Source organism: Sphaeramia orbicularis, chromosome 18 (genome assembly GCF_902148855.1).
Source record: "Sphaeramia orbicularis chromosome 18, fSphaOr1.1, whole genome shotgun sequence".
Lineage (NCBI taxonomy): Eukaryota > Metazoa > Chordata > Actinopteri > Kurtiformes > Apogonidae > Sphaeramia > Sphaeramia orbicularis.
In genome coordinates, this window is record NC_043974.1 from 18,996,218 (window position 1) to 19,013,830 (window position 17,613).

The following is a 17,613-nucleotide window of genomic DNA, read 5'->3' on the forward strand; positions in this document are numbered from 1 at the left end:
TTTCACAAAGAGTCTTCATATGCTTACAAACTAGTTTTGAGAGTTTATGCATTGGGACCTATTTTGTGGGAGATGCTTTTTCTGTTTTTTTTTTAATTTTATTGCCATTATCAGCTAAAGACAGATAATGAACAGTAAATAAACAGATTGCCTTAAGAGTAGCCTTCAACCTACATAAATGTATGTATGAGACTTCATCATACAAGAGGGGAAAAAAAGGGAAAAACAGCCTTTCATGTATACATCTTCCATTCTCCTAAATTTACATTCCACAGGATTACAGTGCAAGTATAAATATACATTCCTATTACATATATATTTCTACATTGTCCATATTTAGACATACATACTACAGTTATGATGAAACCTATATCAGCTAAAATTTACTTAGGGGGTCAAATGAGTGGCCATTTTTGTCAGATGCACAGAATTATTAGGCAAGTTCTTTAGTTCAGGTAAAACAGGTCAAAAAAGAGATTTAACTGACAGTGAAAATAAAAATGTTAATCTGTCATTCTTGCTCTGGGAATAAACAAGTAAAAAAACAAAATAAGTGTGTTGAATAATAATTCTGCCCAGTGAAAGTTGCCTAATAAGCATGCAGACTTATATAGTCCCCAGAGAAGTCAAAATACACTTTCCTTTGGTTAACACGGAGGTTCACAGACATTTTGGATTAAAGCATTATATTTAGTCAATGATAAAATTAATATAGTATAAGTTGCCTAATAACTATGCAATACATAATTATGCCATACATAGTGTATTGTTTCAAAATAAATTCTACACATTTGTGATCTGTGATATTAAGTTATATTATAAATAAAAACTGATGTAAAATTAAATTATGTTGTAGATATTACACGTTTAGAGCTTGTAGCATTGTTGAATTGTATAACACTGTATTGTATTTCCAGTGTTTCACTCATGATTTTACTGTAATGCAGTTATAAATCACACAACAACAGCCATGTGATATGTTATTTATTGCACACATTGCCATATTTTGTACTTGGCAAATTTATACTCATTTATATACCACATTTACTACCATTAGTTCCCTTTGTATTGTTAAGATTTGTTTTTTCCTCCCTCTTTTTAAAACTGGGGACTTGAGTAAACAAAATCTCAATAACAATAAACCCTATTGTATTGTATTGTGCTCTGCTCAAGTCTTGCTTTCAATTAATGAAATTTGTTACGTCCATATGCAATTACGTAAAAAAAAAAAAAAAAAAGAAAAAAAAAGAAACCTCTTATTCTGATTGCGTACTGTTTGTTGTATTATGTTATTGAATTAGACTAAAAGGACGGCACATCCCTGGTGACAAACTGTGAGAGAGAGGATGGAAACAGGGCAAAAGGGAACAATTATCACCTGTGATTTCACAGCCCAGCAGGCTATATGCATGTGTGTGTGTGTGTGTTTACGTGTGGTTAATGCATTAAACTCAGGTCAGGTCTCATAGGACAGAGCCAAACGGCTTCCTCTGATGGCCTCTGCATTTTTTATCCTCCTGCCTTTCAATTATTCAGATGTGGAAAACATGGCGTTCGAGAAACTCTCTCTTCCATACACACATTAGGTTACCAGGGGAGATTCCTCTGACTTATACTCAATTCCTGAAGACTTTACCTAACAATATAATGTCCCACAATCTAAATATGAAATATAATCCATACAATATAAATTATTAATACATCGCAAACAATTGGAAAATAGAAATGTAGTGAAGACGAAGAAGAAGATAATGAAGAAGGTGACAAGAGAGGAGGTGAAAGAGGAGAATTTGGTTTCTTCAACTTTTAGTCAAGAGGTCTGCCCAATGGTGAACCATTAAAATGTTTGGAGTAAATATATGGGTTATGTTTTATCTTCATGCTAAACACAGAAATTAGAAGATGCAGCCCTTCCATTTAAGTCCGATCCACCTATTTTGACTTAATTTCTATTATAGACCCAAGCCTAACTCTAAACCTGAGCAAAAGTATTTAAAACAAGTGGTGCCAGGCACAACAAACCCCAACCTTTGCACATATTGTAGATTATTTTAGCATCGATCCAGTTGATGTCATCATGTCTATTCATGTGCTGATGTCAGCATATCAGTTGCCTCTACATATATGCCAAGTTTGAAGTAAATTGAAACAAAATTAATGATTTATAGACATTTGACATTTTGCCCATTATAAATAAATGGGGGAAAAAAAGATTTAAAAAATTCATGAAAAATATAAACTTTGACCTACTTTTCCCAAAATGTAATCAAATCTATTCTGGGTCACTGAACCCAATTTGGTATGAATTCAACCAATAGTTTTGCTGCTAGAGTGTTAACAAACAAACAAACAAACAAACCAAAAATAATACCCCTCACCTCCCCTTCAGGGGGCGGGGTAAAAGTTGAAAGAAACAGTGACTTGGCATTTATTGTGGCAGCTGTTGATATCAGCTGATGTTAATAAAATGTATCATGACGATATTTTTCTGTCTACACTACCCACATGCCTTCCTACCATTTCAAACCATAAGACAAACTAAGTTAAACCTCATCTCCAGGGATTCATTTTGGACCTATATTTTATCCACATAAGGTAGCAAAGTCCCCCAAAGTTACCATGGAAACTGACTTTTGTCCCCATAACATAATAAACACCCAGATCTCACACACACACCATTTCTCCTCATCTCCTCTGTTGCTCCTTCCCATTTTCCCTCTACCCTGTCCCCTTGCTTTACACCCCCTCCCCCATGTCGCTGGACCTAAAAGCATCGCAGTGTGTGACCTATCTGCTCACCCAAGTAAGAGGACACATGTAGAAAGAGGGAGATGAGAGAGGGAGCAACTAGGGCGTACTTTAACTAAACACACACACACTTAGACACAAACTGATTTATTCACCGCCTTCCTGCCACACCTAATCAGATTGATCCCCATCGTCTCGATTTGTTGGAAGAAAAGCGAGTGTGTGTGTGTGTGTGTGTGTGTGTGTGTGCGTGTGTGTGTGAGAGTGTGAGTGTGTGTGTGCGTGCAACTCAATCCCTTTCACCTTCTTTGAGGAAAACCGAGTACTGTAGCTAAAGTGGTCCGGCACAAGATCTCTCTAAGTGGTGGGTGAGAGCAAGACAAGAGTAATTCTATACATTTTCAGTAGAGTGTGTGTGTGTGTGTGTGTGTGTGTGTGTGTGTGTGAGTGTGTGTGTGTGTGTGTGTGTGAGTGTGTGTGTTCCCTGACAGAGTGTCAATGGCAGTGATTGTCTTATAGGTTTTCTTTTCTTGGTTTAAAGCTGAAAAATACATGAGATGTGTCCCTGGGCCCCACATTCAATCAGCACAGTTCAATAACACTCAGGCTGGTGTCACGCTAAAACGGCCCCCTGTGCCGCCGAAGCTGACAGCAAAGGTTCCTTGTCCCGTCTTGTATTGAAGTGGAGCTCATTTATCGTCTTTGCTTATGTCAGTGACACGGGATGCGGCTGGATCGATGCTCGCTGGTGAATATTTCATGTGCTATCATGTTGCAGAGCAGTGCGGAGATTAATGCAGGTACAGTATGGACTAGAGCTAGGGAAGCTGGTAGTGATGAAGGGAGGGAAAACACAAAACTTTTCTCTAAAAATGTGTAAATGGTTAAAGCTGTGAAGCCAAAGTCAGTGGCAGATCAAGAAAAATGTACGTGGGGTGGCTGAAGGTCTTAGCAGGGTGGCATGGAAATGTCCTCAGTGCAGTATGTGGAATCCCCATATATGTGTAAATCAACACACTATTTATATTTGGGGGCTTCTATGAAACTGGGTTCAGCTTTTTAGGCCCAATAATTTCAAGAAATTTAGACACATTTCCCTCCAGGATGTACCGAATAATGACCTCAGATAAATGCAAAAAAATTATACTCTTACTTTGAGCCATCCCAAAATTTATCAATTTTTAATCAAATATTGGGGCTAAAATTACAGATTACAGATTTCTTTATTGTCATTTGACAGCACAGTGTACATACAGCACAGAGTATATCAAATGAGATTTCGATCGATGATTAGGGACATCAGACCGCTGCAACTGGTGCGTTACCATGGTACCCTTTTCTTCAAAATTTGCAGAAAAGAACAAGATAATGTAAAGCACAAATATAAGACATCATACAGTTTTCACACAGTACACGTGGACACATGCTGGGATTTTTTCATGGATTTGAAAGGAATTTTGGGGACAGCGTGAACGTTAAAGGCAGACAGCAGACCAAAATTGGGACATGAAAAACTATGTAGGTGTCAGTGGATATGATTTGGAAAACATAGCTTGGAATGGTATTATATACCACTATAAATAAAGACACTGTGTTAAATTTGATGATCCTAGTGTCTTTTTTTAATCCAGACATGCAGGTTTTTCATGAATCTGCAGTCTCATTCCAGGTTTTGTATGTAACCTATCGTGTCCACTTGCGTTACACGCCCAGTTAAACGCATATAAATCTCGCAGGACTTTGCAACAGTCGTCATTTTTGTGAAACACTCTGCCTTGCATAATTAGTCAAATTCCCTAAATGTACCTGTGAGAGAATTAAAAGATATTTGAAAAAAATAGTAGTATGCAATTTTTGCTTCCTTTTGATCATATTACATGTGGATTTTTGTATAAAATCTGCAGCCATGGCTCAGATGGTAGAGCGAGTCGTCCAATAACCAAAGGGTTGGCGATTCGAATCCTGCTCTGTCCCAGTCATGTGCTGTTGTGTCCTTGGGCAAGGCATTTCACCCTCCTTGCCTCCAGTGCTGCTACTCAGACTGGTGTCTGAATGTGTATGAATGGTTGGTGGTGGTCGGAGGGGCTGTAGGCACGAATTGGCAGCCACGCTTCCGTCAGTCTGCCCCAGGACAGCTGTGGCTACAAATGTAGTTTACCACCACCAGAGTGTGAATGTGTGAGTGACTGAATATTGGATCCACTGTATGTGTTTTGAGTATGCGTTCATAGAAAATAGCTATATAAATCTAATCCATTATTATTATTATTATTAAAATATAATGTAAAATAATACAAATATGTTTTATCTGAAAAATAGTTTCTCTTTTATCTCAGTAAATACTTATTTTAAAAATAGACCCAAAGTGCTTCCAAATTTGCTTCATAACATTAGTCTACGTTTCTATTTTTAGCCTTCATGTCTTGTTTTAGTTTTGACTTCACTGACAACGGTCTTCTTATTCTAATCTTGATCAAGGTGTTCATTTTATTACTTATACTACTAGTCTTTTATGAGACTGGAAGCAGGTTTATATTTTCTGTTTTTTTTTTTTTTTTTTTTTCAGCTCCAATGATTTCTATTTGTATCTAATACTTTTATCCACTGTTGCGCGTTTTTATTCTCCTCAGGATGATGACTAGACTGTAATGAGAATAGGAGAAATGGAAACATCTACCAAAGTGAGCATACTTTTAGCCAAGTACTCCAAGTCTGAAATTCAGTGTAAATAAGTGTAGAAAAAAAAGATGTGAACATCACCTACAACTAACGACTGGCTACAAATTGTGAATGGAATATTTGAGATGGAGATTCTGACCCATAGATTGAGGACTAAAGAAGAGCAGTGTGATGATAAATGGAGAAAAGGACATCATCTCAAGGTCACATTACTAAAACCAATTGTTAGTCACAAAGGGTTTTTTTATGGTCAATGTATCCCAAATGTCCCTCATGTTTGTACCCTACAGAAATCAAACAATAAAAATAAAGTGACAAAAAGAAAAAAAAAGACATAAATGATGTTGATGAAACTGCTGTTCTTTACCTTTGGCAGGGCGTATTTGGGAAACCTCATCTGGACAAACTCATTGCGCCGATAGGACACATAGTGCTTGGTGCGATTCCCTGTAGTGACCTGGAAAAAAAAAATACATGTATAAACTCTATAATCTATATCTGACAATCTCCCACAATCACTAAAATATAGACAAGTTACAAGCCCGGATTTTATTGTAAAAACAGGTCTTTTCCATCCCTTCATGCTCATCTCTCTCATTGTATACAGTAGGTTAAGAAGATATGGGTTGATTGGAAGTGACAGCAAATGAATACCGATGAATCAGAGAAAAAAAGGAAAGACTGAGGTGAAATACGGATGTGGGTTTGTACTATTCATCATATTTATTGAGATTTTCCATGTCTGTCTCTACACATGAATGAGACAAGGTCACACTGCAAATTGAAAGTGAGATTTCCCCATAAAGACCCAGTGTGACTTTTGTGTCAGTTCCCAAATTAATTTCTCTCTATCTAACCTTTCCTAAATGATTTATCACCTTTTATTATAATATTATACTCTGTATTTTGCATTTTTTGCAGTGAAAATCATCTATTTTCCTATATTTAATTAACTGATCATGTGCATGTTCATAAAAGCTCAGATTAAAGTTGAGGGTTATTATATCAAAAACAGAGAAAACTGAAGAAAAAGAGACTTTTTCAACAAAATATATCATTAACTGAACATAAACCAAGTGTGTCCATCCACTGTCATTGATCAAATTCCATGGGTTTACTGGTGAATCAATGTTGTAGAAAATGACAGTGTTTCCATATTCACTATGGAGCCTCTGAATGTCCAAATGGGTCATATCTGATGACCATGAAAAGATGACAAACTGTATTTTACACCAATTATTTACATGAATCAATAGGATTAATGGATAAACAGTTATTAAACAGTTTACATCAGTAGATGGTTTTGGTTGAAGGTGGATGTTTGCGTCTTTATGGGTTAAACTTATTTAGAGGCTACTGAACTGATTTTACTCCAGAAATTCACAAAATGCATTGAGTTGATTGAAAACCTTGGAAGTCAAATATCAAACTGTATTTTGTGAAATAGAAATGTTTGACAAAATAAATAGTGAAGATCACCAAATGTGCAGTTCACTACCAGTGGAACTTAACCCATAAAGACCCAAACATTCATCACTGAACAAAACAATCAACTGATCTAAACTGTTTTATACCCGTTTATCCACTAATCCTATCAATCTACGTAAATAATTGGTGTAAAATTCAATTTGTCGTCTTTTTATGGTCATCAGATATGACCTATATGGACGTTCAGGGAAAATATCGTCATTTTCTGTAATATTGATTCACCAGTAAAAGCCATGGAGTTGGATGAATGACAGTGGTTGGAAATGCTTGGTTTATGTTCAGTTAATGATATATTTGACTGAAAAAGTCATTTTTTTCCTCAGTTTTCTCTGCTTTTGATAAAATAACCCTTGACTTTAATCTGAGCTGTTATGAACATCTTCATGATCAGTAAGTTAAATACAGAAAAATAGCTGAGTTATACTGATAAGATACAAAATACAGAGGATAATATTATAAATGAATGATGATAAATCCCTTAAGAAAGGTTAAATATAGAGAAAATTTAATTTGGAAATGAACATAAGAGTAGCGCTGGGTCTTTATGGGTGAAGGGCAAAGTTCACCATCTGCTGCTACTGACTGAATGCACTGAAAAGATGCAAAACATGAAAAAAAAAACCCTCCTCCGTTCATTACAGACCATGGTATTCACCTCCTAAACAAGAGCTGTGGGTAAAAGGCTGAATCATGATGTCCCTCCTGCTGCGCTGATCTGAAAGCTCACTAGGCACTGAACCAGAGAGCTCAGAGAAAAAGACAGCTCCAGTGACTGACAGCGACTTAAACAGGAGCTGAATGTGTCATACTCCAAGTGACGGGCACAGACAGCAGAAAACCACATTCTGAAACACACTTCTGTCACAGTTTGGCTTTTTTGTAAGGTGAGCAGCGCTAAAAGTTTCAGAGCCGCCGCTTTCCCCTCTGCTTTCAAAATCTAATCGAGAACTTTGTATTCAGCGCTTCTATTTTAGGCTTTGTGGGAAGCGCTTTTGGTTACCTTTTTCTTCCTCCTCGGATATCTGAGCCGCTGTCGTCAGTGCTCAGATTGAGCTGCGATTACAACGATAGTTGGTGACTGAAAGGCACAGACGAGCATGGATTTTTTTTTTACGCTGAACTAGTGATGAAAAAGTGATGAAACAATGAACGCTGTTTTTTAAATAAGAAACCCTGAAGGAAGCAGTATTGATTGTGTTTTTAGATGGAATGGCTGTCTGGAGAATAGGTGGCAAAGTGTGTGTGTGTGTGCGTGCGTGCGTGCGTGTGTGAGTCTACGCTATGCTCTCAGCTCTGACTGTGCAGATTTTTGTACTTCCGTTTGCATCCGCCATCACAATAGCACCCCCAAGGACCTGGCTACACCACTAAAAAAATGTGTGTGCATTCTTTGTCCTCACACTCATCCATCCTCCATCTGATACCAGTCAGTTCTTACTGGTAAAACTGGGAGGATAATCCCTGAAGGATAATGGACCTGTTTGTTAAATGAGGTCGCCGTATTCCATATGATTTCTTCTATACTACTCCAGCTCATATGTTGTGTATTCAGCTGTTATCACATGCAAATGGGATTCAGCTCTCAGCCTCCACAGAGTGTACAGCGCTGCGCTGCATGGCAAGTCAATTATAGACAAGGCCAGATTAATTCTGTACACTGTCCTGAATAGCAGTTCTTTTCCATTTGAAGTCCACAGTACTGTTTGTTATCTGGGTAGCAGAGTTTATCGGTAAGAAAGGCAAAAAAAATTGACGGTAAAGCAGTGGCTGCAGTTGTACAAACACAACAAATAGATACACTGACAGATCCAAAGCAACGCACAAAGGCTGGAGGTAGCTGCTTGTGCAGGTCAGTTATATCATATTGTAATTGCATTTGTACTGTAATTCAATGATGACAATTCAATTGGGAATGCTGGTAAAATTAATACAGCTGAGAAGCTTACAGGATGAGATTATTGCTGCTTTAAGGCATAAAACAGTTCACTTCGAGGAGTTTTGATGACTTTAAGGGTAAACTTCTTATGTAACTTACCCATTAATTTTATTTTTTCATGTTTAAAAACCCAAAGTATTTCTGTGTCCTGCCCCTTCTGGCTGTAAAAAACTGTATTATAGTAATGGCAAGAGACATGTTATTTTACTTAGCACAGGTGATGTCTGTCAATTTAAGAATTTTACTTGTAAAAAAGTTGCAGTTTGCTGCAAAAAACAAACATTAGACTGAAAATACATAAATATAAAGACTACACCACTGATGGTCTCTGAGTTGATGTCACCGTAACCATCTATCTCTGAAGATGGTTCTGTTTCAACATGATTAGACATGTAGTGACTGTCACCTATTATAATACTTTTTCACTGCAAAAAATGCAAAAGCCCTAATTAGAGCCAGTGTTTGTTTAGTTAAGGGGATAGTGGTGACAGTTAAGCACCTTAATGCTTGATGGCACCTACTATAGAACAGAAACAGGAGAGGAAGTCCATTCTTAGCTAAAAAACATGGTTGACGACATGGTGGATTATGGGAAATGTAGATATAAACAGCTCATTCTGAGGTACCATAAAACACAATGATCCTAGATTTAATTATGTGATTACACACTAATGAAAATCAAATTATGAGTATGATATTCCATTTGAACAGTTACCTCCTCCTAAAACTCACAGTCTTAACATTGGACCTTTAATGTTGAAGTTACAACACATTATAATGCGTGCAGCTTTCCTGTCCATTTATTAGTGTAGGAGCTGGTGTGTGCATATTTTTCCACACTGTGGTCACTTCATTAAACTTTTCTTCGTCAAACAATAAACAACGATTATTTCAAGGTCGACTGTGTAGCGGCATCTTTAATTATAATAAAGGTTACACTCACACCATACACCCAACAGGCAAAAGTTAGACAATTTCAAGAAGTTTTGAAGGTTTTACGTTAAAGGACAAAGGGATGTTAACACATAATGAGAGCTGGTAACTTATCTTCTCATACAAAAAAGTTAAGACAGACCAAACATGTACACTAAAGCCTCCTGTTGTGATGTTTACCTTAACAAATATGTAGTTGTCCTGAACCAGCAGAGAGTTGTGGTCGATTTTGCCGAGGAACTGAGCCGTGACCATTTTGTCCGAACAGTTCTGGATGAGACAGGTAACGTACAGGTAACCTACAGTGACACAGACAGAAAGACCACAAGACAAGAGTTACTTTTTCAGAAAAATGGGAATTATCTGCTTGTTTTAACATTTGCATTTACATCCAAATGACAAAATCCATTACATGGACTCGCAGAATTACATCACTAAAATAAGAAACACTGCTTATTTTAACATGACTTACATGGTGCTGGTATGTTTTAAGAATAACCTTTAAATGTTGTTATGTGGTAAACAGCAAGACACTATAATCTACATTACATACCATACAGTAAGTGAACTGCCACAAAAGCACCTACTGATCTAGAATGTTTAATAGCTTTTGAACCACTAATCTCATCAATACATTGAAATAATTCAGATAAAATAGTTTCTCAAGTTTCAGCATCATCAGATATGACTTAAATGGGTGTTCAGAGGCTCATAACATTCATTCACCAATAAACCCATGTTTGATAAATGAAGGAGGATGTAGACATTTGTTTATATGTTCAGTTTATTGCATATTTTCCTGAAAAAGTCACTTTTTCTCTGAATTTCCTCTGAGCTTTGATGAACACCTACATCAGGGGTGTCAAAGTCATTCATGATCTTAAGTGGGCTGGATCAGTATGATAATAACAACGACAAAAGTAAAATGACATTATGAAAATGTTTACATCTTACCTTAAAAATCTGAATACCATGAACAAGCTGAAATGTCTTAAGAAAAATAAGTGCAATTTTAACATATTATGCCTTAGTTTATCACTGACACATGTACATTACAATTTAGAGATCATAATGGATCTACAAATATACAAAACATTTAATAACAGGCAGAATATTGGTAAAATTACACTTGTTTCTCTTTAGACATTTCAGATTGTTCATATTTGTTCAGGTTATTCACATTTGTTGTGAAAAGATAGTTCATAAATGTAAACATTTTCATGTAATGTAACTTTTTTTATACAAAAAATTAAGGTTGTCATTATAGGTTATATAATCTACAGGTTGTAATGATTTACAGTTAGTATTTTACAGGTCTGATCCACTTGAGACCAAACTGTTCTGTATGTGGAACCTGAACAACAATAAATTATTCTGACATCCTTGATCGTTAATATCTTCAGTGAAATTTTTTTGCATTTCACAAAGTCATCTCACGGGCCGGAATGGACCCCTCAGTGGAACGGTTTTGGCCCGTGGGCTGTATGCTTGACGCTGGTGATTTAAATTACCAGTAAGTTAAATAAAGGAAAATACGTGATTTTCACTGAAATATGCAAAATCTAGAGGGTTATTAATCTGATTTGCTTGGGAAAGATTAGAAAAAATGCATTTGGAATTCTAAAACATCTACATACTTTCTACATAAGAAAAGAAGGAAAAAAAAATCTCCCTAAAGGTAACAATATTTTACAGTATTTTATCAAAGTTTCTCAAAGTAATTAAATGAAACAGATGAATCTTGATGTCCTATATACCATACTATAAAACAGAATATAAAACTAAAATACGTAAAGTACTGGTTTTGACCACTTTCTGAGGTCTGTAAGGGTTAAAACTTATTTGGTCGTGTAAGCTGTACTGAGACAACACAAGAGGTGTGGAGGTGGAAGAGAAGAAAAACTAGGTGAATAGAAAAATGGAGACATCATTTTGTAACTCTATATGATTTGACAGCTTCCCCTTAGACTTATAGCTGCTCCAGCATCCAAATGGCCAGAAGGGATTATCCTCACAGAGACACACACAGAGGTTAGCGCCTGTTGCAAAGCTCTCCCACTATTGAATTTCAACCAGCAGCTGCATCAGCAACATTGGCTCCTGAAATTCAGCTGTTATTCTCCTCCCAGAGGTGACAAGCTGGCAATAGAGAAAATGCCCACACACACACACACACACACACACACACACACACGCACACACACACACACACACACACACACACACACACACACACACACACACACACACAGATATACACAAACTAAGCCTTTACCAATACACATGTGAAGTTAGGGTGGATATGAGTTCCAGCAGCAGGGATGTGCTGCACAAACACATTTACATTTAGCTCTGTTTTATATTACATTACTTGTTTTGGCCTGAATGTGTTCACCCCGACTTGTTTTCACCACAGAGCGAGGAAACACATGAACTTCAAGCTTCAATGGACAAAACATTTACCAAATAGACCCTGATACATATATAAAAAACAATCAAACAAACAAAAAAAAAATGTAAAAATGTAGTATGATGTATTAAATGTATTCAGTCCTGTTGATGGAAATTGCTTGCTGTATTATGTGCTAATTTAACACTTTGGCCCACAGGTGGAGCTACAAGAAAGCACATTCTTTTAAGAGGCTTCGTGTTTTTGCTCAAGGTAACTGAAGTCAGAGCTGACGATGGAGCAGGGAAGGAGACCACGGAGTTAGAAAAGAGTACAGACTATGCAGAATGTGTGTTTCTTTTCCTTTTGTTATTATCTCCAGTTCATTCATTTCATTCTAATTTGGTATAGGCCTATTTTGTTCATTGTTCTGGCTTGAAGTCAAAGGACAGGAGTGAGTATTTAAAACATTATTATGTTAAGTTTATTTGATGATGAGAATGGGGGTGGGATTAAATAAGTGTTTCTTCTTCCCACTCCTTTTCGAGTGTAGATGAATGATTTTGGAATTTTTTTTTTTTTTTTTTTTGCATGTATTCGGTAAATGATCAAAATAAACAAAGAAATGAAAATGAAATGAATTTATTTGAAAAAGCAAAACTTTTATGTGTACAAGGAACTAATAGCAGAGCAAATACACTAATACAGTTGCAGAAAAAATGATTAAACCATTTAAAAGTCATCAAAAACAATGGTTATACAATCAAGTACTAGCTCCTGTGTGTATCATGTGACTAAAACAGACAGAAAAGAAAACATGGAATGCCTAAAAGCACTGTTTTTGGCAGTACAATGTCATAGCTATTGATGAAAGAACTGAAGTGATTTTGGTTATTATCAAGAAAACATGGAAAATGGATAGATATCAGCTCTGAAATTAAACTCTTACAAACTATTTTTGTTGTTATCATTGTATTTGTCCAAACAAATGTACCTTTATTTGTACCAGGCATTAAAATGAACAAGAAATCGAAGAAAACAACGGTGGTCTAATAATTTTTTCAGTGACCAAAACAATACAGCAACTGTACACAAGTAAAAAATTCAATAAGTACTGCTCCACGAGGAGTGGGAAGAAGAAAACTTATTTAATCCCACCCCTACCTCTCATTTATACAACATAACACATTTTCATTTGGCTTCCTTAAAGATAAAGTTACGTCTGTTTAGAGTCATAATAAAGTAAATAACAGATAGTAAACAGATTAGGAACACTGAAGTATATTACACATAGTAGCTATCTAAATGATAGTCTGCATAATTTATAAGACAATATATTTCAACAATAATTACATACCAACAAAGGTAAGGAAGAGCCAAAGATGTAATGGCCCAGCAATTAACAATAAGCCCTGCCCTCCCTGTACTGTGAGCAGACCATACGTTTCGCTAATAACAAGATGTAGAAGGATTCAGAACATTTAATATTCAGTAAGAGTACTATAAAACAATGATAAATTCCTGAAAACTTGCTTACAAACTTCCCCCCTACTTATGTAAAATACAGTAGAAGTATTGTATAGTTCCTGTGCCTCGTATATTAAAATATTAGACATTAGGGTGTTAATAGTGAAGCATTATGTCACAGTTGTTTACACTTTTATATTCAGAGACACTCGATAAATCTGCTTATTGGAAAAGGAAATCAGTAATCACCTTTGACCTGAGTCCCAGTTACACTTTATACAACTTTTTATTTTTATTTCAACTTCATGCCTTCTGATAAACTGTTTTTGTAATGTTTTTTAGAGCAATTCAGAAGATGTATTGTTTATTTATTGATTTATATATTAATCTGTGCATTGCTTTTATTTACTACTCTTATTAATAGGCTTTTTAAACGTGTACTCTAAGATTTTTAACTTTCTCTAGTGGTGAACTGTCTGTTGGCTTTTGCTTATTCGAGTTAAATAAAGTTGAACTGAACTAAACTGAACAGAAAAACTTAACTAAAAATTTGAACTAAATTTGAACTAAAAGTTTGGTTCAGATATTGAATGACATTCAATTCATTGCTCACAGACAGTTATTGCTCAGTTTTAGAGAAATGTCTATATTGGATGGAGCTTTTAACAACTGGGATATCTGAAATATAGACCTGACAACACACTACTTTTTCTAAGAAGTCAGAACGTAAAAAAAGGTTGGAAATAACTTTTTGTTCTTTGAAAAATCATCTTGAAAGTAACTGAAGCTGCTGAATACATGTGGTGGAGTAAAATGTACAAGATGTCCTTCAAAAATATTGCATAAAATGGAAAAACCTGTTAACAAGTGCCTTAAGTATGGGTGAGTGTGACACAATATTCTAAATTCTAATAGTATCTCTGATTTATAGTCATATTTACTATATTATTTAATGGTTTTTAATATGTGCACCAAATTTTATATGAAAAAATACACCTCAACTCAAAAAAAGTACAAATTTAATAGTAGGAGAAGCAAAGGTATAAGAAACAATTGGTGCCAGGCACAACAAACCCTGCCCCTTGCATGTACTGTAGCTTATTTTGGCATCGATCCAGCTGATGTCATCATGTCTAAGTGTGTGCTGATGTCAGCATATCAGTTGTCTTTATATATGTGCCAAGTTTGAAGTAATCTTAAACAAAAGTGATGTTTTTTTAGACGTGAAATTTTGTCCATCATAAGTAAATGGGAGAGAAAAAAAAGATGTAAAAAAATGTATAAAAAATGTAAACTTTGACCTACTTTTCCCAAAATGTAATGACATCTATTCTGGGTCACTGGCAATCTATAAACCCAATTTAGTATGAATTCAACCGATAGTTTTGCTGCTACAGACATGTGAAATTTTGCCCATTACAAGTAAAAGGGAAAAAAAAAGATTCATAAAAAAAATTAACTTTGACCTACTGTTCCCAAAATGTAATCAGATCTATTCTGGGTCACTGGAAATCTAGAAACTGAATTTAGTATGAATTTGACCAAAAGTTTTGCAAACAAACAAAGAAACAAATGAACCGAACCAAAAACAATACCCCTTGCCTCCCTATCAGGGGGCGAGGTAATAAATATGCCCAGTATATGAATTGTGTGTGTGTGTGTGTGTGTGTGTGTGTGTGTGCTGACTCATTGTGTTGACGTACAAGGCCAATAGACGTGAGCCACAGTAATATCTGCACTTTTCCTACTATGACAAGTCAAAGTGCCTGCAGTGAAAAGGCATCAGTTTGTGAATGAAAGTATAAACCTCCACATAATTCTGTTGGCCTCCGGAACATAAATTTACGCGACATGTGCCTAAGCCTGAACTAAACTAAATCATGTTCTTTCTGCCCCTGAGGTTCAGCTTTAGACCCTCTGTTTGTGAGCTGATGCTGATCTACAATGGAACCAAAGTAAAAACCCTTTTGGTTCATTTATGTAGTTAGAGTATTTTCACATGTGACATCAGCTTATGGCACAAACACAGCACAAACATTCCTTAATTTCTGTTGGTCTTGTATTTCCCTCACCAATTTCCCTGCATATTCCCTTCCGCAGTTACAAGAAATTTAAGGCCAGTTCTGGGATTTCACAAAGGCTGGCAGCTTAAAAACACCAAATGAATGCTAATTTACCACATTTTGGTAAAACTTCTTTCACAATAGGTCCTCGAGGGGGAACAGAGCTGCTAAAAGAACAGAAGCTCTGCTCCTGTTGTGCTCTTCACATCTTTATATAACTGTGTTTCTATTAAAAAAACAACACAAAAACCACAGAGACGTAATGAAATGGAATCAGTCCGACTGCGCTCTGCTTCGTCTTTGTTCAGAAGGTGTCCGGTCTAACAAATGGACTGGTTAATTTACTGAAAAGCTCAGACGTTTAATCAAAGCAGCATACGGTGCAGACTCATTAAAAAACTATTAGATTAGGCTAAGTGTTCAATTCCAGCTTGTGGCACATACACTTCTTCATGCCACTTGCTTCTATCACACACCTGCAAACACACAACATATGCACACTTTTCCTGCACGTGTGCAACTACGGTGGTATGATAAGGTGGAAAGTGTAAGTGTAAAACATGCATCGTGACTTATGAAAGAACTAAAAAGAGCACAACAATTTATTGTGTTATGTTGAGTCTGTGTTACCACATGTGTATGTGGGTCTGTACATATATTTACCAGTTGGATATGTGCATGTTAGTGTGTATCAGTGCATGAACAAGGGACACTCATGCTTTCCTGCGCATCAATCTCCCTAATGACACACACAGACACACTCCCTGCCAGCCTCGCTGTGCACATGGCTCATCCATCAATCGACCACCCCCATTTCTCCGGAGACCTGTCCCACTCGTCAGCTAGCGTCCCTAGCTAAACTCCTCTGGCAAACCCTAGGCACAGCCCCTCGCCTATGCAGACAATCTTGCGACTCTGTGTCCTTTTTTTTCTCGTATCGTGCCACCGTTTAACCTTGGAGATGCCACATGTGACAGGGGGCACGGGGCAAACAGATTGGTTTGGCATGCCCGATCGCACCAGCCCCCCTCGACTATCTATCTATCGGGGCACGGAAGAAAGGAAAGGAAAGGGAGGAGAATAAAAAGGAGGGGGACATGTGGTGCTGACTAGCCCCGGGAAGAGGCTCTCGCGGCTGGGCAGCTGGCCCAGACAGACAGCCTCTCTGGTTCACCCTCCACAAACACAGGCAGCCTTGTTCAGGCTGACAGCTTTCACATTGCAGACAGCATCTTGCATGTGTGGGTTTAAAGACTGTGTGTCCTCAAGGGATTTTAAGAGATTTCAAGGGGGGAGTTTTATGGAGAAACTGAGTATGGCACTGCAAACATAAAATCCAAAATCCTTCATTTTGACCTTTACTATCTGTCACTTCTTTCTCACTTTGCTGGTTTGGGTTTATTTAGAGGGGGGAGGGGGATTAGGGGTTGGCGACCCAGAGGAGGTCAAACCCAGGTGCAGATAAGGTTCATGAACTCCCTTCTTTCTTCCTCTCTCTGCACACACACACACACACACACACACACACACACGCACACACACACACACACACACACACACACACACACACACATTACAATCAGATACACACTGATTTACAACCTTATAAAAAAACACAAATAATCACAATAGGCTGTACTTCCATTACCCTCTTGGCCCCTGAGTTAAGCACTAGCCTATCTGTCAGTCAGCTGATATGATAATCCAGATTTGCTGGTGTTGCCCGGGGGGGCCCTCGACTCCCCTCTTTAACCATTAATTCTTTGGGGACCCCCTCCCCACCTACACCAGCAAAACTTACCTAAAAGCAAGGTCAACCATGCTGTTACCGCCATAACAGAGACTAGGTCTTATGATTCTGCAGCTCAGCAACCTATGGTTACTTCAAGACATGATCAGATTCCAGTGAA

General features: G+C 37.0%; 1 protein-coding gene across 7 annotated transcripts in view; it reads right to left on the minus strand.

The window, feature by feature from the left end:
* Positions 1-17,613, minus strand: part of sorcs2 (sortilin-related VPS10 domain containing receptor 2) — a 593,249-nt gene that overhangs the window by 70,299 nt on the left and 505,337 nt on the right. For all 7 annotated transcript variants that reach the window (XM_030162130.1, XM_030162128.1, XM_030162129.1 and 4 more), the window contains exons 7-8: positions 9,965-10,083; positions 5,795-5,884 (exon numbers count right to left, since the gene is read on the minus strand). In XM_030162130.1, the coding sequence (XP_030017990.1) occupies positions 5,795-5,884; positions 9,965-10,083 (209 nt within the window). The remainder of the gene's footprint in view (positions 1-5,794; positions 5,885-9,964; positions 10,084-17,613) is intronic.